The sequence below is a fragment of the Prunus dulcis genome, chromosome 3 (assembly GCF_902201215.1).
Source record: "Prunus dulcis chromosome 3, ALMONDv2, whole genome shotgun sequence".
Lineage (NCBI taxonomy): Eukaryota > Viridiplantae > Streptophyta > Magnoliopsida > Rosales > Rosaceae > Prunus > Prunus dulcis.
The window spans coordinates 23913334-23936198 of record NC_047652.1 but is presented as its reverse complement, the minus strand read 5'-3'; the positions used below and the strand labels follow the sequence as shown (position 1 = coordinate 23936198).

General features: G+C 36.6%; 3 protein-coding genes and 1 long non-coding RNA gene across 4 annotated transcripts; 3 read left to right on the top strand and 1 right to left on the bottom strand.

Annotated features, from left to right (window-relative positions):
- Positions 1-29: 29 nt before the first annotated feature.
- Positions 30-1954, bottom strand: LOC117622819. The gene is made up of 3 exons (XR_004585036.1): positions 1385-1954; positions 426-519; positions 30-328 (listed from the first exon to the last, which is right to left on the bottom strand). It is a non-coding gene; the product is annotated as an uncharacterized LOC117622819 (long non-coding RNA).
- A 1873-nt stretch (positions 1955-3827) lies between these two features.
- LOC117623606 (squamosa promoter-binding-like protein 13A) lies at positions 3828-6222 on the top strand. Its single transcript, XM_034354654.1, has 3 exons — positions 3828-4734; positions 4885-5018; positions 5342-6222. Exons 1-3 carry the CDS (start codon positions 4142-4144, stop codon positions 5893-5895), a joined length of 1281 nt encoding a protein of 426 aa, XP_034210545.1. The 5' UTR covers positions 3828-4141; the 3' UTR covers positions 5896-6222.
- A 3590-nt stretch (positions 6223-9812) lies between these two features.
- Positions 9813-10515, top strand: LOC117622989. Its single transcript, XM_034353812.1, has one exon. The coding sequence runs from the start codon at positions 9861-9863 to the stop codon at positions 10215-10217; it is 357 nt and encodes a 118-aa protein (XP_034209703.1). The 5' UTR covers positions 9813-9860; the 3' UTR covers positions 10218-10515.
- Positions 10516-14755: 4240 nt separating this feature from the next.
- LOC117622700 (truncated transcription factor CAULIFLOWER A-like) lies at positions 14756-22656 on the top strand. Its single transcript, XM_034353460.1, has 7 exons — positions 14756-15298; positions 19252-19333; positions 20451-20521; positions 20603-20702; positions 21531-21572; positions 22025-22066; positions 22199-22656. Exons 1-7 carry the CDS (start codon positions 15114-15116, stop codon positions 22328-22330), a joined length of 654 nt encoding a protein of 217 aa, XP_034209351.1. The 5' UTR covers positions 14756-15113; the 3' UTR covers positions 22331-22656.
- Positions 22657-22865: the final 209 nt, after the last annotated feature.

Below are 22865 nucleotides of genomic sequence, written 5' to 3'. Positions count from 1 at the left end.
GATGAATAGGAAAATGGAAAGGACTCGGTCAATTTGTTCCTTGCCGAACTATTGATTAGTAGGGATGATTTAGAAAATGAATACATTCAAACGAGGTTGTGTTTGATAGATGCAAGACTGCATTACAAATATTGACAAAAAAACAAAATAAAACAAAAGTCATATCTTGAAATTCTGGTTGTACAACCAAGTTCAGATATCTTTGTTAGTGTGATACTGTTCAAGTCCTAGCTAAGATCCCCAAGATCACCACCTCTGATTTGTTTCGTAAGAACAAATTGGAAATAAAATACCTGACTATATCAGAATGTGCAAAAGCAAGCAAAACCTGTTAAAAAAAAAAAAGAAAAAAAAGAAAAAAAGATAGATATCATGCAATGAATGAGGTGTTGATAAAGACACAAAAGTTTTTACAGAGTTGAAACCTATATCGGGAGGTTATCAGCAACGACTACTTTTACTGGTTCACTATTAGTTTCGGGAATGGTTCTGAATTATCAATGTCCTTAAATTTCCATCCTAAAAAAGGACCAAAAACGAAGTCAAAAATAATCTTGTATTAAAGACACAAGAATAAGCATTCAAAAAATTTATTCAGATCCAACCATGAATATGTTGGAAAGCTGTAGTGTCTCAGAGTCTGTACTGTTTTGAATGTTTTTTTTTTTTTTTTTGGCAATGTTTTAAACTTCATAAAGATTTCTAGTCAGGTCTTATGGGCAGGAAGACACCTTGTTTCCTGTTTCTGTACTCTTTTCTTTTTCCTTCAATGAAAGTTTGTTTCTGGTAAAATTTATATGTTAAAAAAATCAACCGTGAATCAAATTATTTTCTGCAATTTGATGACGAAGCATCTTCACAAGAATGACACAGAATGCACCATGTATTCCTTCAACCAAGGTGCAATGTGGGCAGCCTCCACATGTGATTTAAGGTAATTTTGGCCATCATTGGGTAGTATGACAATGAGAGGTAACTGATCATCCTAAAGTCCGAAGGACTGATCTTGCACAGAAACGTAATTAATCATGTCAAGCCTCTCGACTTTCTAGAATATTAGTTGTTATGTTTGATTTCCTGATTCGAATTAAACTAGGATGTCGCCTATAGCCTCTCTAGAGCACACCAACATGGTGACATAGATGTCAAATCATCAAAGCCTTAAAGCCTTGTTCAAAGAGTTGAGTGATTAATTAATCCCTAATCCCTAGACCTACTTCTCTGCTTCAATGCAATGCCCAGAAGAAGATGGCTCAATTCAAAGACCCACATGAAATACACGAAATTAAAGCAAATTGCAATTAAACTAAAATGAATGGCTTCTGATTTTGAAATTTAAACAAGACATAAACCACACAGAACCACAATGAAACAAATCGATTACCTGCTCTGCTGAGTTTGCTTCTTCCTTCCTCCCAACAGAAATGAAACCAACACCCATACATTCCAATGCCCATTGCCCATTGCCCATTACCAATGCCCCACAACTTGTATGTGTTATGCGATAATGAGCCCACCATCACCCACACTATCAGAGACACCGATTAGAGAACCGGTGACACTGAGGGGCCAATTAACATCATGTATATATATGTCCCTACAGATTCTACGAAAATTAGAGAAGAGGAGAAGAAAATAACAGAGAAAAGGAAGGAGAGATTCTCATAGCACAGTCAAAATTGTTGAGGAGATTTGCAAAAATCAAAGAGATGGAAGAAGGAATAAGAGAGGTATCCAAAGGGAAAGACCAGAAAAAACTTACTTGCGTCAAGATTCGAAGAAGATGAGTCGATGTTGAACGCAGGAGAGGTGGAGTTACAAAGACGGAGTCGCAGAGAAGAAGTGAACTGGAGAGAGGCGTGTTCAATATAGCGAAGGCTTATTTTGCGAACTCATTTTGAGCTTCTCTGTATAAGGAGAACGAGTGAGGCGTTTTTTTTTTACTGTTGGGCTCTACTATTCCATTTACGTTAGTCCTCTTGCTAACCAAACATAGGCTTCAGGTTTAATATAGCACAGTCCCATTTAGTGAGCCATACCAAACATGATTAGGAAAGCAATCGACTATAGAAGAACATCCAAATGGACTGGCTGCTTGGATCTCATTGCCCTATTGTATGAGCCCTTATTAGTTTGTATGGGAAAAGTTTGTATTGGGCCTAATAGTAATATTACTATAAGTACCGACTTTGGAGACCCACTTCACCAATTAATTAAGAAATAAATGATTATGGGTCAATCCTCAACACTTTTCTCCCAAATCGGGAGACAATAAAAGGTTGATTAGGATTGAGGAATATAGCCCACATTAGGCTTTTTATGAATTTTTTGATTTTATAAATATTCTATGTCTTTTGAAAAAGAAAAAACAACCCACAAGATATGGTGTCGGTAAAGTGTCATCTCGAGTTGACAGACAACTTAGTGTCTTAATGACAGGAGTTCGAATCTAATTAAAAGCACTTTGTAACCAGGACAAGTCGAATTTTGAGCGGGAATTAAATGTGAGGATACCTCGTGGTATTTACCAAAAAGAAAAAGAAAAATGAAAGAAGTAGATAAGTATGATATGATTATGAGCAAATCCAATTCTTATAATCTTATGGTGCTAGTAGTAAGAACTTGAAAAGGACACCTGTTAATTTCCTTGATTATATAGTATGAGTAATTCCATCACTTTAATAATAATCTGTCCAGTATATTATATATATGATCAACTCACAACGAACGAGATTTTACAATTTTTGACTCCTTCAAGGCATCAAATACAGGGAAACTATATATATTTATCTGCTTAAATTATGGTTATTATACCACTTACATGAAAAGAAAATTAATTTAAGCGTAAGGTGTCCACCGTCTAGATAGACCAGACCAAAGTCATTCTTTTATGATTGTCGACAATTAGATATCCCTATGGACTAGTCGTCTTCGTTTAATTTCCCATTAAATATTTAACCCACCAAAATGTATGTATATTATTTTCTCACGGTCTCACCTGTACGTATGTATATGAGAATTTCTGTAAACAAAAAGGAAATAACGCTCTCACGTACGTATATAAAAATTTCTATATATATATATTGTTTATCAATGAAAAAATGAGGTATTCAAAAACTAGAATTTTTCAAACATTAGAATCACTAAAATAAGCTAATTGATCAAATAACGAATTATATGAACTTTTTATTTTTTCCATACGATAAAAGATGAGTGATTCACGGACAAATGTTTTGTTTTTCAATATTAAAAACAAGTATAGCACTAAAGTGAGTTGATTGATCCATATCATAAATAATATGAAGAGATTAGGAAAGAGGCAGTCGTAGACTCGTAGTGGTGCGCCCAATTCCATGATTCAATTATTCCATTAAATAATACAAAAAAGCAGTGGGGGGCAGCAGTGATATTAATTCAAGTGAAAATAATGGTGCTTATCTTGGATTAAGATTTGTTATACCATATTTGGGATTCATAATGGATCATATATGGAAATCAAATGGATGGAGCCTTGTCATGACTCTTGCTCGTGGGAGGGAGTGACATGTAATACAGATGCTGGAAGATTTATATTTTATATTTTTATATGCAAGGATAGATGGAGGATGACGTGGCTGCCTTCTGGGTTCGCTTCTTTTGAATAGTTTCTTTTTCCTCCATGTTGATGATTATAAAATGCTGCAACTGTTTTGAAAAGTTGAAAGTAACAATACCCGTCTCTTTCTCTTTTATTATCTTCATTATTTCTTTTTATATACTTTTTTGTAATTTATTATATACTCCTCCTAATGGTTTACCAAATTTTTAAAAAAACAAGCAGAAAAGAAGGAAAAACTAACAAAACTCTCAGCCTCAGGTGGTCCTTGCTGGATTTATCTGCTCTGTTTCTTTCTGGTGTTGGTTGACAATAACAAATTAGCAATATGGGCTAAGTAATTAATTTATATATATATTCCCTTTCCCTCTGAGAGAGTGTGTGAGTGGAGGGGTTGTGATTAAATTATATTTGTTGGGCTAGTCATTGATTCCTACTTTGAGTTTGCACTTTGCAATGAATCCTTTGACCTTTCTTGTTTTGGAGGGAACAGGGATAACACAGTGCTGCTGCTAATTATCTTCAGCTCAATTTCTCTGGAAGTTTATGTGTTTTTCTTCTTCACTGCCTAAGCCTTGTCTGTGTGTCTCTCTCTCGTCTCTAGGAAAGGAGGAGATTAGAGAAGAAGGCAGAGTTGTTGTTGTTGTGGTTATGGAGTGGGACTTTAAGGACTTTGCTTGTTGGGATTCAACTGATGAGCTGGAGTTGGAGTTGGAGTTGGAGTTGGAATTGGAGCAGCAAAAACTGGAACAAGATAGTGACCTTGCTGCTTTGGTTGGGTGCATCTCGCAACCCCAGAAGAAGAAGAGATCAGCAGCTGCTGGATCTTTACTAGTGGATTTGAACTTGTCTGATTCTCCTCCTGCTGGACACTTTTTCAACGACCCAATTAAGCCCTCAGCTGTGGCGTCATCATCGTCACCGTTATCCTCACCATCATCTTCATCATCATCATCCAAAAGGGTTAAAAGTAATGGAACTGATGAGCAGAAATTGTCATGCTTGGTTGAGGGTTGCAAGGCAGACCTCAGTCTTTGCAGGGAGTATCACCGACGCCATAGAGTCTGTGAGCTCCACTCTAAGACCCCTGTTGTCACCGTCAGGGGTGAACAGAAACGGTTCTGCCAGCAGTGCAGCAGGTTATATTTATGATCAATTCTGCAATCACCACGCTTTAATCAATTTAGGGTTCTTTTTCATTTTTATGTACAATTTGTTAGGAAGTTAGCTTCTTTCAATTTCAATTACAATTACAATATTTACATGTGATTTTTCATCAACTGTTGTAGATTCCATTCTCTGGTGGAGTTTGATGAGGTGAAGAGAAGCTGCAGGAAACGTCTCAACGGTCACAACCAGCGCAGGAGGAAGCCTAAACCAGAATCCCTCTACTTCACTTCCAACTTCCTGTCCGGTTACAAAGGTATTAACTGTTTTTTTGTTGTTGTTGCAGTCTTCAATTTGATTATATCCAGAACTTGTTTTGCCTAATTGTAATAAACTCTTTTTGTTTAGAAGAACCAAACTGAATTGAGACTGTTCATTTAGCTTTGACAGTAATTTGACCAAATTGGCAGATCATAATTTTGAAGAGCTTGTCTTGCCTAGTTAACTTTTCAAATTATCAAACTATTGATCAAGAACTGCTATGCTAGAATACCCTTTTCTTCATTCCTTGGGTAACCAATTCATATTGATTATGGCCTTTGATTATGGGATTGATATGCCTATCTAATTAACATTCAGGTCCCAGAATCTTGCAATTTAGTAACCCGCAGCTATGTGCAACCAATAATGTGAGAAGCATGTGGCCTGTGGAAGCCAAAAATGGAGCAGAATCCATGCTTTACAGCCGCCATCCTTCATTCAATGGAGGAGAAAAACCATTTCTTTTCTTGCAGACAAATAATGACACTAAAGCTGCTTCAGGCAACCGGGCAGCCCCTCAAACTTTCTTGCGCCAGCAGCCATTTCCAACAACTGCTGCCTCACCCGCAGAAAGCAGAAAGGGCGGTCATATAATGTCTTCTGATGGTATGACTCGAGTCATTGACTCAGGTTGTGCTCTCTATCTTCTGTCATCACATCCAGCACAAGCTTCAGTGACTCAGTCCAATGTCACTACTACTCATCCAGGTCAGCTCCTAGACTCGAGACTTCAGAAGAACGGCAGTTTTGCAGAATTCTCATGCTCACATGGTGCGGAGGACAAGGCTGCCAATCCAGAAACGATGTTTCTTATGGGGCCTGATGGCTTTTTGGACAATGGGGCGCAAATGCTTCCAATTTTATTGGAGTAGTCTGATGCAACCTACAGGGCATATGAATATGCGGTAGACTTGTGTTTGTGCTGCTTTACTAGTTTATGTGGTCTCGAATAAATATAATCTGGGGCAAGTCAACTGCAGAAAATTGTGGTTGTAATGGCTTTGGTTTGTAATGTCACTGCTCTTACCAGATACCAGTTTGTGGTTGTCAAGTATTTGTGTTTTAAATTGTATAAACTAAGTCCTATTTCTTTGCCTCTCTGTTTCATGGAGATGCAAACGCAGGTTTGAATTCTGCTAAATATGTTGTTGCATTCTCAATTAAAATTTGAAATGAAGACACTCTGTATTTGTGGAGCACTTAATCCCATCATTGAGGAACCAAGTCAAGAGTCATTGTCACACCACCAACAATGATGTCCTACTAACCCACTACAATTAGCGGGACAATTAGGAAAGCAATGGTGCGAAATGAGTCGTCCTAATCGTGTTGAATGAATGAATTCTGAACACAAAATGCGACCAAACCGAAGATATATATGAACTCTGAGATGCGTGTGTGTGATATAGAGCTGAGCTCAGCCTTGAAGTCCAAGAGATTTTTCTGGCATCAGAAGATTCAACTTAAAGTTAAAGCCAAAGTAACAGTGACTTGATTTGGAGTGATTGTAATTGGTCCAATTAGAATGCTCAAAATGCTGCCTGATTGATGTAAAAAGCAATTGGTCAGATTATTACATCAATCAGGCAGCATTCTAAGCATTCTGAGTTGGCCATAAGTTAACCAACATTCCTGAGCAAATATTGAAAGTGAAAGAACAGAATTAGGTTTGGATTCAGAGTGCTTATACGTGAAGTAATCCTTATTTTCCTTGATTCATTGAAAAGTAGCATGCATCTATCAAATCATTGTTTGCTGGTAGTTTATCCTATCTTCATAATGAGGGAAAACACTCAGTCAAATATAGCAAGCATATTTGATATCTTTCCAACAACATTAGGTGTAAAAGATGAAATCAGATTTGACATCAATCAGAAAAAAAATATCACTATTTTAGTATTGACTTGGGGTTTCTTTTCTGTACAGCATTTGCTCCTTCCCTATATATATACATCCATAACAAAGCAAATTAACATTTCAAAGTCCAAGCCATTCTCTATGCTAACCCTCATCCCTGCTATCAGTTTCAACATCTTCCTCTGAGACCATACACTCTACTTTTTAGCTTCTGATTATTTCATCTCTGTTTTCTTTTGTCTGCTGGATCAATGACAGATTAGCATTTGCAGTCATGCATCCACGCATTCAGGAGTAAAACTTCCACCTGACATGTTTTATACCGTTTCTCTCTACCGATGTGATGAGAAATATAAACAATGGTGGATGAAACATGGGATATTCAAGTTTTGCAGCGCATTCAGGCTATTGTTTTTCCTTTTCCTGCTCGATGATTAATGTCGTTAATGTCGACTAGTTGTATCATTTTGGTGGAATGATGATGTTGATGTTGGCGTGGCTCAATCAAATCAAACTTCTCAACTGTTTATTGGGTCCTTTAATTTGATTGAGCCGTGCCAATATCATTATCAGTCTCCAAAAACTCATCAACCAACAACTTTAGAAAACACGAACCCATAATAGGCGATAGTTTCCTTGGATTATTAAGGTCGCTTGAATAACACATTGTTGATTTTTTTTTTTCGTGCATTTTCTCTTAACTTTATAAGATTGTGGCTCATTGTGCAGATGTGGGTTAAACCAGTTGATCAAGACAATGAATTCGACCTCTTACACCCAAATTCGAGTGCAGACCAACAAGAAATTTCATCGAGCTCCGACCCAAATCCGCCCATTTTCGTTGATTGTTCGTCCAAAACTTGATGATTTTATTTTTAAAAACGTGTGCAAATGACAAAATCAACCTCAATGAATGTATGTGCATTCTAATCTCAAAGACTAATTTTGTCATTTCGAGAATTTTTTATATATAAAATCATCAATATTTTAATGAAAAATCAACAAAAAAGGGTTTGTGAAAACAATTGAAAATTCTGGCAAAAACACAAAAGTTGTGGTTCATGCATCTAGTTCATGCAAATATTCGATCACTTACGCATCAAAATTCGAAACCAAAACAAATTAAGAGTCAAAGATTGGGAGGAAGGACATATATAAGTCCGTGTACGTACAATCAATTGTATATCTAAATTTTATTACGTAAAAAGCATGAAAAATGGAAAAATAAAATACAAGAATTCCAACAATGATTAAAACATCATTACATGGTATTCCTAATTTATGCATAATTAATACGGATATTAGGGTATAATATTAATAAATTTATACATATGTTATAACAGGAGCGGATTGGCAACACTCTACAACGACTGTGCAGAAGAATTTCTCCACTTATGTATGTAATATATTGGGGGGGAAGTGAGAATAGCGACTTGTCAAGCAGGTAGAATATCTTATCCGTGAAAGTTGAGAAATGTGGATACTTTATCGCTTTTCTACTGTCTAGCACATGTCTGAGTAAAGCAAACCAATTTGCAAGTATCATTAACCGCAGCTTGATCCATCAAGCAAAAGTAGATCGTCAGAGATCAGATGCTCTTTCTGCTGTCTTTCAAGAAGTTCTCCAGATTATAAAACTAGCTAGAATAGATATTGCAAATATCTTGTTTCTTGTTTTGGAATGAAACAGACAATTCAATTTGAGGTGATCGATCAAAATATTTCACAGATTAACATGTACATGGGAGAACTTCAATGTATCACAAAATCCTTCATCGATCTGTATCATATATATATATATATATATATAGGCTGTGCATTAATTCTTCGCTACATGAAAATTGAAAAGCATTTCATATGTGATCATGAAAGAGCTCCTGTGGGATCAGAGAGTTGTGCTTAGTGTACGTTGAAAAAGACACCACTCTTATCCACCAAAGTATATGCTCCTGCAAGTTTGCAAGTTTTACCTTTTTTTTCTTTTCCAAGTAAATATGCTTGCTTTCTCTCTGGTCTTTAGCAGCATATGCCTCATCCAATCCAAGTTCGCTTTCCAAGTTTTACCTTTTTTTTCTTTTTCTGGTCTCTAGCTACCACTCTCGTCTTTCCAAGTTCGCTTACTTGAAAGATCACAAACTTATATCATCTTTCAAGTACTTTATCTTTTTAGGAGATGTATTTTTCTATAATTGGTTTTATTTTATCCTTCTGGATCAAGCGGAGGAAAGTTAAAAGCAACTTGGGGGAATCACCAGCAGATATGATATGGTTGCTGCATTATGGAAAACATGTCCTTAATTATAATATATATTATGAATTAATTGCTAGCTAATACTGATAGGCTAATTAGTGGCAGTTGGGGATGCATAATTCTTGCCTAATTCCCTAAACTAAGCCTTTGCCTATAAGGGCTAATGATCCTCTCATCTGTCTGTATTCTGATGCACAGCCTTTGCCAACTAATTAATTACTAGTTAAGAATATTGAGGAAAACAGACTACTCTGCTATTAGTATTTTACATACTGTGCAGCCTAACTCTTACCAAACCTCTCCAAGAAAATGGTTCTCCAAGCATATAGCTAAATCAGCGCGTTAGGCAACGCATATAATTAATAATTAATTCACAATTATTGGTTATTGAAGTATAATTTATAAAGGCGAAGTTCCTCTCCATATCTTATAAAGTACATGGTATCTGTTTTATTAAGTAAAACAAGATCGATACACATCGGAATAAATGGAACACATATGCATTGGCATAGTAGACCAAGACTTTAAAAAAAAAAATGATGCTTTCCAGATATTTAATTGAGGACCACAACACATCATGATCGATCATGTCTATCTTGAACTCTTTTATAGCCCTTTGCAGTAAGTGTTTATATATAGCCCTTTGCAGTACAAAGATGCTCAAACACATTTGATATCAGAGCTATAGCTACATAGGTAAGGGAGAAAAAAAGGTGAGATTTAAGATTGATGGAGTCGAATCGTAAGCGCAGAGGTTTCATGAAGGGGAAGTTGATGCCATTCTACCGAGCTGCCAAACCTTCCACAACAAGCATGCAATATAGCAGCAAGGTTAAGCCGAGCCAGGCTTCTCCTAACACAGCTGCTTATTCAGTTGGGTTCATGGACTATGTGATTGCTGCTCAGCCTAATCAGACGGTTTCATTTATAGTTCCTGCTGCAGACCACAGCAGCCAGCTCAAGCAGCAGTTTGATCATAAACATTACGGTGCGGCTGCAGCCGGTGATGAGAGTGTTGATATGAAGGCTGCAACCTATATTTCATCTGTTCAAGAACGTTTCAAGCTTGAACGAATCAACTCTTGATCACAAAGGAAGGAACACGCCACGTAATTAGCTAGCTAGCTAGGCACTATGTATAATTACTACTATGATCCATCCATCAGTTCCATCTCATAATAAAAATCCCTAAACATCGGAACAAAAAGAAGGAGGCAGGTTTTCATTAATTTGTTTTAATTATATTTGCATCCCCAAATCTAGGACTTAAATTAGAGTATGGTATGCATGCATGAGTATCATGTTCCACTCAAACGGAGCAATTTGTAATAATTCATTTCAATTTCATACATATATATATGCACCCGATTATCTTAACATTAAATTAATGTGTGTATAAATTATATGTATCGCAGATGAACTGCAGAACACAAGTCCGAGAGTGAGAGTGAGAGAGAGAGAGAGAGAGAGAGAGAACAGTTCCTAATTCAATGACTGATTTAATTACGCTTCTGCTGCTTCTTTTTTCTTTCTTATTTTCAATGAATATAAGGGCATATATATATGAGAAGCAGAGTATATAAATATAAAGAAAAATAAAAGTTTTAGTAACTTTTGGTTCTTATTTCTTCCATTCTCCCTTCTGTCATGTCTTCAACATTTATTATATTTCTTCTCTTTCTTTTAGGCTTTCTCCAACCCATTTGGTCCTAAACCCAAATTTTCCCCCTTCAAAAAATAACTATTTGGGTTTTGCCCAGACTCAAACCGTTTTCCCCCCAACCTTTCAAACTCAAATTTTAAATCTGCAACTTTATTAAATTGTTTAAGAATGGTTTAAGTCTAATATTTTTTTCATGGATCACTTTTCTTCATTTAATCTTTTTAAATAACTTCATAATTTAATTTTTTTGAACAATTTAACTTTAAAAATTGAAATTCCACAAATATAATTGTATTTGAGAAATGGGTGGGTATTTATAGAGTTTGAAGTGAGTTTTTGGGTTGGATATGATTTAGATTAATTTAAAATATTATTTTGACCATTGGATATTTTGTTTTACCATTAAAATAGCTTGGATTTAATCTGGATCGTTTGTTTGGATTACTGTTGGAATAAAAGAAAAAGAAAAAGAAAAGCCAAAAGAATCAGGGCACGACACCTCTTTGCTGCACAGCAGCTGCGAACCCCATTCACACCTCTTTGCACATGGGTTGCGCCAGTCTTGAGTAGGCTCGATCGAAAAAAATTTCAGTTCAGGCAATAGTTGGACTGGTATTTGGCCTCAAGTTTGGGTTTTCTCAAATTTTAGCCCCTTACTTTTCTTGGGTTATGAGAGAAATTGGGCTAAAGTTTAAGATTTTTTGAGTTTGGCCTAATGGGTTAGAGATTGCCTTATTACCTCATATTTCTCCTCCTCCCTCTCTCTAGTGTAAAATAAACAGGAGAAAATGACAAATATAGAGCTCCACCAAGAAATGATGATCCTAATGGTTTATTGTCTTCTTTATTTTTGCTTTCTTTTTAAAGTGAGAGAATCTTATAATATTCTCTCTCTTTTAGGTTGAGGATCTTATCTATATACATACATACATATACATATAATAAGCTTCAATTAAGGGATTCCTCAAATTACTTATTTGAGAGACACTCTTATAAGACCCACCACACATTATTTTTCAATTATCCAAGCCGCCTAATTTTGTGAACAAGAATATAGCTTTAAGCCATTATATCTCAACTCCCAACTAATTGTATGAAGAAGAATATAGCAGTCAAGAAGGAAATGCTCTGTCAAAATGGAAATCACAAAAAAGAGAATATTGAAGTGGAAGAGCTTGAAATAGTTAATGTACGTTTCATTCATTCACCTTTGGTTTACATGTGTCTCCCCGAGAGCTTCTATAATGAGGAAAATTTTGGTTAGGGGGTTGAATGAGGGGTTCAATCTTACCATTCATTCATTTAAAAGTTTAACACCAATATTTTCTCTTGCTTATTGGATAGTGAGATTGACTCCCTTATTCAACAAAAAAAACTTACATGTAACGGGGATAGCACTATTTTGCTATCCCAGACCAATAACACAATGACACGTGGAAAAGTTATACTACGTGTCATTGCGTTATTCATAGGGGATAGCAAAAAGTGTTATTCCCGTTACATGAGAATTTCTCTCATCATTCAACCCCCTCACTCACAACCAGGGGCGGCCCTGACTTTTGGGTGGCCCTAGGCTAGAAAAGAAAATGAGGTCCATTTTTCTTTCATTCTCCTGAATATAATAAACTAACATGGAAACAAAATTATGCAATTAAATACAATTTGGACAAATAAACACGGCTCCAGTATTGGCCATATAATGCCCCAATATGAAAATAAACAAGAATAAGGATACAAATAATTTGCACTCTTTCATATTTCCTCGCTAAATAATCTACTAACAATAATTTTTGGATAAATAAAAGAATTTTTGGTCCCTGTTGGCTTTCTTTCATTGATTGCTTCTTTTAGCAGTTAAATACTTAAATACATACAATTGATGTTCATATATTACATAATTTTCATTTGGACTCTTCAGAAACACTTATAATCAAATTTGGGGCCTTTAAATGCCAAACTATTGAAATTATTCTCCTCTAAAATCATATTCTTCAACTTGGTACATATATAATATATATAATTTGAGCCCCTACAAATGTGAGGCCCATGGCCATTGCCCTCCTTTCCGATCCCTCCACTCCATCAAACTTTGATAAAAGTAAAAGCAAAACCTTCAAGAGCCAAGAATCAAGTACTAGCCACAAGGAGGCGGAGGAGCTAGGCCTTTCTCACCACTTGTGTGAAACCATCTATTGGGCCTAAACATATTCAATTGAGCAGCTTCAGCCCACCAAAACCATTTGGAAATCCTCTGAACAAAATCATCCTTAGATTGAGGAGACTGACAAGGGCTTGTGGGTCAAGTGGTTAACAGCAGTTATTCTTGCACTCGAGGTTGTGTGTTCGAAATCCGTCTCACCCAATATGGCTTGTATCAAAGAAAAAAAGGAGAAATTAAAAAAATAAAAATAATATTTCGAAATGAACACCTACTGTCCTGAAAAATGAGGATGGATCAGGTGAGCCCAAATCAACCGATGGCCCAAAATTAAATCTGGGCTAGTAGTGGAATGTAGCCACGTGTACAAGTCACATTGATTGCCTATTTACGCATCCATTTGTGGAAGGCCGCGTCTAGAAGTAGAAGAGTGCTTGAGCTGAGTAGGCAAAGAAAGAAAGAAGGAAAAGCTGCCGCCAGCTATATGGATTCTAACAATTGGGCTTGAGGGCTATGAAGGCCCATTTATAAAGGGACCCACATATGCCAATCTGGATGGATAGAAAAGGAGAAAAAGATATTTGGTGTGTATATGTGTGTGTGTGCACAAGAGTAGGAAAGGTCACCAAACACACCACCACCAACTCGACCGCTAATCCCAAAATTGGATATACTGAGAACAAATTCGAGTTATATAAATTTGGAAATGATGTGGACGTGGGGTGATGGGACATCCATTCATTCATCACACGACGAAGCTTGCCACGTGACGACCGTCGCTTGCTCAGTCACTTACTGCTTACCCTAAACGTGGAAACAGGAGAGCATCGCCCCAGATGTGGGGTCCTCCAATACTAAATTAACTATTTTTAGAAAATAGAAAATAAAAAAGTACAATTGAGTTACTTGGATTTTGGCATCAAAGTGGCAAAAAGTAAAAGAGAAAAAAAGAAGGAGGTGAAAGCACACCAGTACATCCCAATGATTTATTATTAATACATTTATTAATAAAAAAAAGCAAGGCAACGCAAAACAAAACATAGAGAGAAACGGCTTGCCTTTAAAGATATATAATAATAATTTGAGTTGTGAAAATCTCCGAATCTTGCTCCTCAGCTGGCTGGCTGGCTGGCTTCCTCAACTCACATCTGCCGGTCCCCCTTCGCTGACATGCGCACCGAGAAAACTTTCCTCTTTTGTTTTCAAACATTTCCTCTTTCGTGTGCAAAACTAATATTTTTTTAAATTTTCTCGGTTTTCATTTAATTGATGTTTCAAAAAAGCACGTTACTCCAAATTCCAAACGTTATAACACAAAACTAACAGACCAAACCAAACCAAACCAAACACTCTCTCTCTCTCTCTCTTCATGTCCAGTCTACAATTGAAATATCTTTTGTGGGTCGGCTGGAGTCCAACAGCTACAGCCTAGATAGGCTTGAAGATATACATGCGTGTCATTTGTGTTTCAAGTTTGAAATTTAGCACCGTTCAACTAGTTACTATTTTTATTATTTATTTTTAGTATTAATATCTCAGGACAGGGTGAGCGGGGAGGGTGAGGGAGAGGGTGGAGGCTGGGTGAGTCGATGATGATGATGATGATGGTTTTTAAAAAAATATCTGATGAAGGGAAAACTCACACGTGTTGAGCGGAGATTCAGTCTAGTAGTATGTTTGGAGGCATGGAAATCGAAAAATTGGAAAAGGTAATTTCATTAAACACTTACGTAAATGGTAATGGTTTATATCCATCCTCCCTCCCTCTCTCTCTCTCTCTCTCTCTCTCTCTCTCCTTCTCCTCTCCCCCCTCTCTCCCCCTCTCTCCCTACACAAGAAAAACAAAAACAAAAACAAAAACAAAAAGAAAACCAATAACAAAAACAAAAACAATAGCAATAGGAGGGAAGGGAGTTACCGACTAACTCATTGACTGAGCTATCAGTAGTAGCAGTACTGCTGTGCTGGGGTGAGGAGACGGTGACGATTCTGCTTCCAATTTAAAACCCCTCTTTTTGTTTTCTTTTCGTTTCTCTTTCGATTTGCCTCCCACAGAAACCTTAGGGTTAGGGTTTTCGTCATCAACTACTCGTTTTTACCTATTCTCACACTCACACAGACTCAGAACAGACACACTGACAGAAACAGAAATTAAGCGACAATGGGACGAGGGAAGGTGCAACTGAAGCGAATCGATGACAAGATCCGGCGTCAAGTGACTTTCTCCAAGCGAAGGAGCGGCCTCATCAAGAAGGCTCGCGAGCTCTCTGTGCTCTGCAGCGTGGAGGTGGGCCTCATCATCTTCTCCGCCAAGGGAAGGCTCTACGAGTTCTGTAGCGGCGAGAGGTACGTACGCCCCTTTCATCCATCCATCCATCCATCCATCGCACTCTTGTTACTACAGTAGCTAAGACCTTTTCTTCATGTTGTTTCCCACCGCACCGCCTTGCTGCTTCTACTGTTACTTTTTGTTCCAGAAAATATCTTAGCTGTAGCTTTCTCCCTATTGGTTGGTCAGCTAGCTGCCCGACTGTATATATATATCTCTCTCTCTCTCTCTCTCTCTCTCTCTCTCTCTCATCTTTGTGTATCTATCTTCATCATTTATTGTATTGGGTACAGTGCTCCTATGCTAGGCTGCTAGCTACCATGTTGTAATTAAAAATTATATCAAACATCAATGGATCCACCTTTACTTTTGTTATATTCTATTAATGTATGTATGGAAATGGAAGTGGAAATGGAGATGGAAATGGAAATGGAATGGATGATCATCTTCATCCATTTGTTGATAAGGATGAACCAATAACCTTATTATATTCAAATTCAATTCAATCCAATCCAATCCAATTCATTCATTTTTTTACCTTTAATTTGCACTCTTTGTCCTTGCCAATATTGTCCTTGTTCAATTCCATGTATATCCCCTTAAAGTATCTTCCCCATAAATATCCTTCTTTAGCTTTCTTCCTTCATTTGCACCAAACTATGGTGTTAATTAATATACATGCAAGAGATTGGATTGGAGCTAATATTGCATCCATCATCGTCCACCGTTGATAATTAAACCCTTTTAGCTACCTACCTATATACATTTCAGATTGAGGCTAATTAAGATGATCATCATTAAACAAATATAATCACTTTTTATTTTCTTTAATCACTTCAGAGTTTTCTCTTGTACCAGACGCATCTTTTTTTCTTTTTAATTAAAAAGAAAAAAATTCGGGTTGGCAGGAGGTGTCACTTATGGTCTAGTGTTGCATGTCGCTATACAGTCTACAGTGTCCCGAGAGTAGTAGGACATAGCTAAGTCAATATCTCCGACGGGCTGGGGAAAATGTTGTTGGTATGAGTAGTAGCTATATATAGTTAATAAAGTGTATTGAGAAGATGCGTAGGTGATCAGGGCATGCAGTGTTGCTTTGGATCAAATCCATCAACCATCAAGAGACTTGTACGTCAGAAAAAGAGAGCTCATGGGGCCAGCGCAGATGGAAACTTAGATTAGGTAGGGTAGGGGTAGGACACCATGGAGCATCCAATATGTCAAAGAAACCAAAACATCTTGCTTACCATGTTTCCACTTGGACAACAATCCTTAGTACTTCAGTAGACGAACAACTTTCCACGCCACTGATCTACGTATATAGTACATGTTCCACATACCGATAAATATGATTTAACTTTCAAAACACATCAACATCTTTAATATCATATGAAAAAAATAAGAGAGAAAGCACATCAACAATCCTAATTGGGACCTTGCTATTACCAGGCAAGAATATGGTCCCTCAATCTGATACCACTCAAGTGTCTCAAGCCAACTATCCACTCTGATACCACTTGTTAGGCGACATCCTCTTAGTTCGTTCTTAATGGTGTAATTGCATCAATATTGTTATAAACTTAACCACCTAAATCCATCTCTATTGATCATGTCCATAAACTCATCCAGGTATGAGATTTTATCTCAAAAAGCCCCAATACAATTTAGGGAGAGCTACCTTTTATGTTGCTACACTATCTTGAGACATTCAACTTGAAGGAATTGCACAACTCTTAGCACTCGGGGTTTGCATGCTACACTAGAGGTAGACATTGTTTTTTACTCCCATGCACACCATAAAAGAGGATCACATCCTGTACAATTCCACAGTCGTGATGTATTGTGCTTCGTTCAGTTGAGCCATCAAATTTGAATCCACTTGTTATCTGCTTATATGTCTCAAATTTTACCTGGCACCCTAATTCAACTACTATGTAGAGTTCAGGTACTATTAAGAGTATCACACATCAAAGAATGAAAGCTTAGTTTAAGAGTTTAAAAGATCTTGAACTTGTTCACTTCACTCATTGTTAATTGGTTTTGGTTTGGATGCTCGCATTGTAATATGGTATAAGATAGTATAATATAGTATAGCTTTATTGAGGAAATTACCATTTAGTGGTAGATTGATGATTGTGGAATATAAAGTGGTAGAATCCAATTGTAATGTGAAACCCTATCATAATATGCATTCAATACCTCAAAAAGGTCGTTTTTCTTTGTATCAATTTTAGGCTTTCATGTAACTTGGGGATGAAGGGTTGCGAGATAGATGTAAAGAAAGAAATGGAAGCCTTTTTCTTATGAACACAACACTGCACCTATGTAGGCACCTGCTTATTGAGACACTATGTAGGCACCTGCTTATTTGAAAACCGAGAGAGAGACGGCTAGCTAGCAGCCCTCTGTTTTTGTTTGCATAAAGTTCGATAAGACTGGTAGGGCAAGTTTAACTTCATGTGAAACAGCGTACAACAAGAAAACAAAAAGAGCTCACATGAGAAAAGTGTGTACCAAAAGACTAGTTAATGGAGGAATTTATAAAAAAAATGTAGTGAAAAGGACAAACGCATATTGTTAAGACACTCACTTCCTCTTATCCACTCTTTTTCTTTATTTACGAAATCTCTGTCCTAACCTAGGAATACGCTAAAATTGACTTTTGTAGATTCCAACTCTTGGAGCTCAACACCCTCCACAAGGAGGAAAAAAACCTCATTCTTTTTGCCATGTTAGTTGCATTCTCTCTCTCTCTCTCTCTCTCTCTCTCTCTCTCTCTCTCTCTTAGAATTTAGTTGCATTCTCTCTCTTAGAATTTAGTTGTGCTCTCTCTCTCTCTCTCTCTCTCTCTCTCTCTCTCCTTCTCATACATATTAAACACACTCATTTCCAAGATTTTGCCTTTCGAAAATTCTATATTCTGCTTTCTATGCGTACACCAAAATAAAAGGGAATAAGGTACAAAATGAGATAGACAAGCAATGTCTCTAATACCACCAATCAAAAAACATAGAGCAAAATCAAACAAACAAAATCACGATAAGTCATGTTTGTAATATCACGCTAGTTGATTTTGTAAAAAGTCATCAATCATCATTTAGAGATTTTAAGTGGCAAAATTAGAAGAGAATATCCACATATTTATCGTGAAGATTCGTGGTCAGACAATGCTTTCACACAATAAATGATTTCAAAGTTCAAATAACGCTTGGAATTTGGACTCTCTTGAAGTAATTTGGAGAGTTTGAAAATTAGCGCATTTGAATCAAGTGAAGCTAGTGTTTGGATCAGAAGTGAGGGAATGTGAAAGTGAAAATGTCTCATATTGTAAAAGTAAGAAAACCTATCAAGAACTTAGAAAGTGTTGGGCTACTTCCCATTATTTGCTCACTTGTGAAACCCAACAGCCCACATACTCCACATCACCTAAATATGTGTTGGGTTGGAACCTCATCTTCATTCAGTAAGATGAGATTTGAATAGGAATGGCTCCAAGCTCACCAAGCTGAGATTGTGGGGAAGTGTGCCATAGAGTTTGAATAGGAATGGCTCCAAACTCACCAAGTTGAGATTGTGGGGAAGTGTGCTTTAGAGAAGAATCACGTTCGTAGAATCAACGTTCTGTGTGTCATTCCTACTTTATAGCATTTGTGACTTGGAAAATAACGTTTCCGTTGATCATTCATAATGCAATTCAGAGGTAAATCAAATAATTATTTCAACTATGCCAAATAACTTTTGGCATGCCACTTACTCTTAATCCCAAAATTCTGAATTTCTTAATTTACTGTAAGTACTGTAGCAATAGATGCTATTTCTATTCTATTTATGTTTTAGATGAATTAAGTTCATTCAAATGGCATCTTGTCTTTTTAAATGTATGTATGTCATGAATGGTTACAACTTTCATTTTGATGCACAAAATAACCTTTGCTTATGAACCTTTTTCGCTTATGATCAATTGCTTCAGTTTAGGAAAGGTTCTTGAGCGTTACCAGATACATAATGATGAAGAAAATGCTGCTCCCAAGAGTGTTGGTGGTACTGGCAAGGTTAGTCAAACGTTTTGACCCTACACAATCTTCTTTATTTAGCTTATTTATTCATTTTTATTTTTTTATTGACCGAAACGGCAGTCCTTGCCTCTACTCAAAACCGTCTCCATCCTTGTCTATTGAAACTTTAGGATCTAAGACAGCCCGTAGGCTATAAAAGGGATCAAACCCATCTTTTTCTTTATTGTCACAAAACTCATACTCTACTCTGATCTTTTAACATTTTCCCACTTCTCGATCACCATCTGAGGTAGCCCCAGAGGCTTCCATTAATAAGTATTATTTCCAACATTGTGTTGAAATTGAGATTATAGACTGGATTGGCCTATATCTTAATCTACCAAAGTCATATATCGAGTTCCTTAATAATACATTTTTGTGCAACCACCATTCCTATATGACCTAAGAAGATTCCATGATCCCCAGCTGAACTTATTTGGATAGCAACTGCCGGATTTTCCGATGAAGAATGTGCGTTTGATATACATTGTTGGTACGCTTTCTTTGAGCTTAAGCTGTTGATCCACTTCCCATGAGCTTAAGCTTTTGGGACTGGTGGCATCTACATTGTATCACAAACCACACTACAAGTGGCCCTATACAGAAGTATGATAAGAATACAATGTAATTAGATAACGAAGAGAAATCCCACATGGGATAAGCATAGACACGAGATAGAGTCCTGAGTCCAATAGTCATCTAATACCCTAGTCCCCACTTTGTTATTTGTAAGGTAAAGAGGGTGCTTGATCTATGTGTTAGACATGTCTCTCCAACTGCAGGATTGAGCTGCACGTGTGGGAGTTTGTAAGTCACTTGACAATTGTATTTGATCCACAGAGTCTAATGCACCTGCCATAGGTTAAAGGATAAAAGTGGATATTGAAAACAACAAAAAAACAAAAGAGAGGAGAAAAATGGATATTGGCATTGCAGATGAATGATGATGAAAATGTTAAAAGGACACACTCTTTTCCAGTGCAGTTATTGAAATGAAAGTCATACCAATATACTGTATTTGTTAGTACCCCATGTTTTTATTTTCCCTATGGTCTCTGGATAAGAAGAGTTTTATCATCTATCACATGGTCTTTTCTCACTCTTTTAATCTCAGGTGCAGAAGAATCCTTCAGAATGGAATGGCCTCTGCGCAGGCCCTAACCGGTCACTGAAAACGATTCAAAGGTATGGTACATGTGCAGACATTTCATTCCGTTCATCCACATGACATGGATTTGGTTTTTAAGTTTGTGTTTGTGTTTGCAGTGAGTTGGAAGCACAAAACATTGAAAATCTGGATGTTACAGAGCTCACCCAACTTGAGAAGCAATTGGATACACTATTAAGACAAACAAGATCAAGAAAGGTTGCTAATCTTTTTTTTTTTTTAATTATCAGACCCTCATTAATTAAACTAGCATATATTCTGGTTTATGGTGACATCTCGTTGAAAAGAATCCTGAAAACCTAGTTTTATGGTTTCACTTTGACTGGTTACAAGGGCTCTTCCCAATAAGTGAAGTACCTATGTTTGGGATCTAAACCCGCATAAATAGTTTCTTCTTCTAGCTAGAATCACATTGATGATCAGTAAAGTTCCAAATGCATGTTCTGTATGCTTCTGTCCTCAAGTTTTGGAGTTGGTAGATCATGTGAACAGAGTATTAATTCCTGCATGTTCTGTATTCAGGTGGTGGTGGTGGTTGTTTTCAGTGAAGTTTAATTTTAGAATTTTATATATATATATATATATATATATATATATATAAAATTCATCCCTGAAATTTGAAATTTCATGTGAAAGAGCATCAACGAGCATCAATGGCTTATGACAGAATTGATAATTGGAGATAAGGTTCTTCCAAAGAAACACCAAAAGTTTTACTCTTGAACTATTAACAATATCAAAATGAAGGCTCAGTTATTTGATAAATGGAGAAAGGATTATCTCTTCTTATTCTTTTTTTTCAGCACATAATAAGTGTATACTCTAAATTCTCAATAACTGGTAAGAGTAAAAAGTTGGCAATTTGTGTCTGTGGCATGCAATTTCCTTGTAGACTAAATTTGTGGTGGTTATTTTATGGTAAGAGTTTGAGATACTGCTAGTTAATTTATAACTGTGAATAGATTGGTGTGGTTACACTCACACAGTTACACTAGGCTGACTTGAGTATTAAATTAATGAATGCAGACACAGCTGATGATGGACAGCCTAACAGCTCTTATTGAGAAGGTAATCTCTCATGTTCTTAATTACACTCAAACTCCATTTAATTTGCGTTAGAGTAAATTAAATTGTTATCTGCCAATTATGTATTCAAGTCAACTATGTATATGAGCAGAAACTGAGTGATTTCTTAGAATTGAAGGAAGAGTGTTGTTTGTTGTCATCAAGTAGCAGAATGCTTGGTGTTTAATTGCTTGCAATATCTGATTTCTTTATAGGGTTTTTGTGGAGTCTCCTGGCAGGGGAATTTTTGTTTTTGTTTTCTTATTTTGGTTTTTGGTTTTTGTTTTCTGGATGAATTAAATGTTTAAGCAGAAAAGCATGGTTTTGGTTCTCAGTAATGGGGTTCTTTTTGTAGTTCTCAGCTATCATTTTATATAGTGTTAACTTATGTTGGTTGAGTTGAGAGAGGTAACCAAGGAAGAAACTAATTTGTATTTGTTAACTCTAATGAACAGGAAAAACAACTGCAAGAAGAGAAGCTTCTCATGGAAAAGGAGGTATATGTTGTATAATAATATACTAGAAATTGAAAGAGAGAAAAAACAAGTTAAATACACAACTCACCGGGACTTGATGGTGTATGTACGTAATTTAAGTGAGAAGGTGCTTAAAATTTTGGTGGGTGTCAGATTGCAGAGCTGAAGGAGCAGAAGAACAAGGAACAAGCTGAGGAAGCGGATCAGCAGAGTTGTTCTGCTAACAACAACAACAATAGCGATGACAATGCTCCTCCCAGACAGACGATGCTCCATTTGTTCTGACTTTTCCGAGGGAAGGGGGGTAAAAAAATGTGGCAACACCTCCGGTTGCCACGCCTAAGCTCGAGTGGACATTTGTCTCGAGATTGTCCGGTCAGATAGACCAATTGCAGGGCTCAGTGGCTCAGTTTGTATGTTTGTATCATATAGGTGTGATTTGTATGAGTTGAATTTGTAGGCCACCGCCGTGTAATAATAATAATAATAATATGTACGTATCATATCATATATATCACCGTCGCCATAATTAACTAGTTTTTCTTCGTTCTCTTCTGTTTATATTTATTTATATAATTATTATATATAAATATATTTTACTTTTGACTGAACCGCTGAGTTGAGCCTATTAAGTAGTGAACCGTACTGCTTATATCATAATAAAAGGGCAACTGGAGGGGACCACTATGTAAATAGTGTGTATGTAGTTACTATGATTATGATGGATTGGGATTGGGATTGGGGTTGGGATTGGATCGATGGTTTCTCTGTCGGCAGACCAGGTTTCATCCGTTATTTATACACAAGGACAAGACAATTA

Bases quoted from the DNA above. Each gene is read 5' to 3' on its own strand.
- LOC117622989 (XM_034353812.1), top strand. From the start codon at position 9,861: ATGGAGTCGAATCGTAAGCGCAGAGGTTTCATGAAGGGGAAGTTGATG.
- LOC117623606 (XM_034354654.1), top strand. From the start codon at position 4,142: ATGTGTTTTTCTTCTTCACTGCCTAAGCCTTGTCTGTGTGTCTCTCTC. The intron at 4,735-4,884 runs GTTATATTTATG...CAACTGTTGTAG, and splicing joins TTCTGCCAGCAGTGCAGCAG to ATTCCATTCTCTGGTGGAGT. The intron at 5,019-5,341 runs GTATTAACTGTT...ATTAACATTCAG, and splicing joins CTTCCTGTCCGGTTACAAAG to GTCCCAGAATCTTGCAATTT.
- LOC117622700 (XM_034353460.1), top strand. From the start codon at position 15,114: ATGGGACGAGGGAAGGTGCAACTGAAGCGAATCGATGACAAGATCCGG. The intron at 20,703-21,530 runs GTTGCTAATCTT...TAATGAATGCAG, and splicing joins GACAAACAAGATCAAGAAAG to ACACAGCTGATGATGGACAG. The intron at 22,067-22,198 runs GTATATGTTGTA...GGTGGGTGTCAG, and splicing joins AGCTTCTCATGGAAAAGGAG to ATTGCAGAGCTGAAGGAGCA.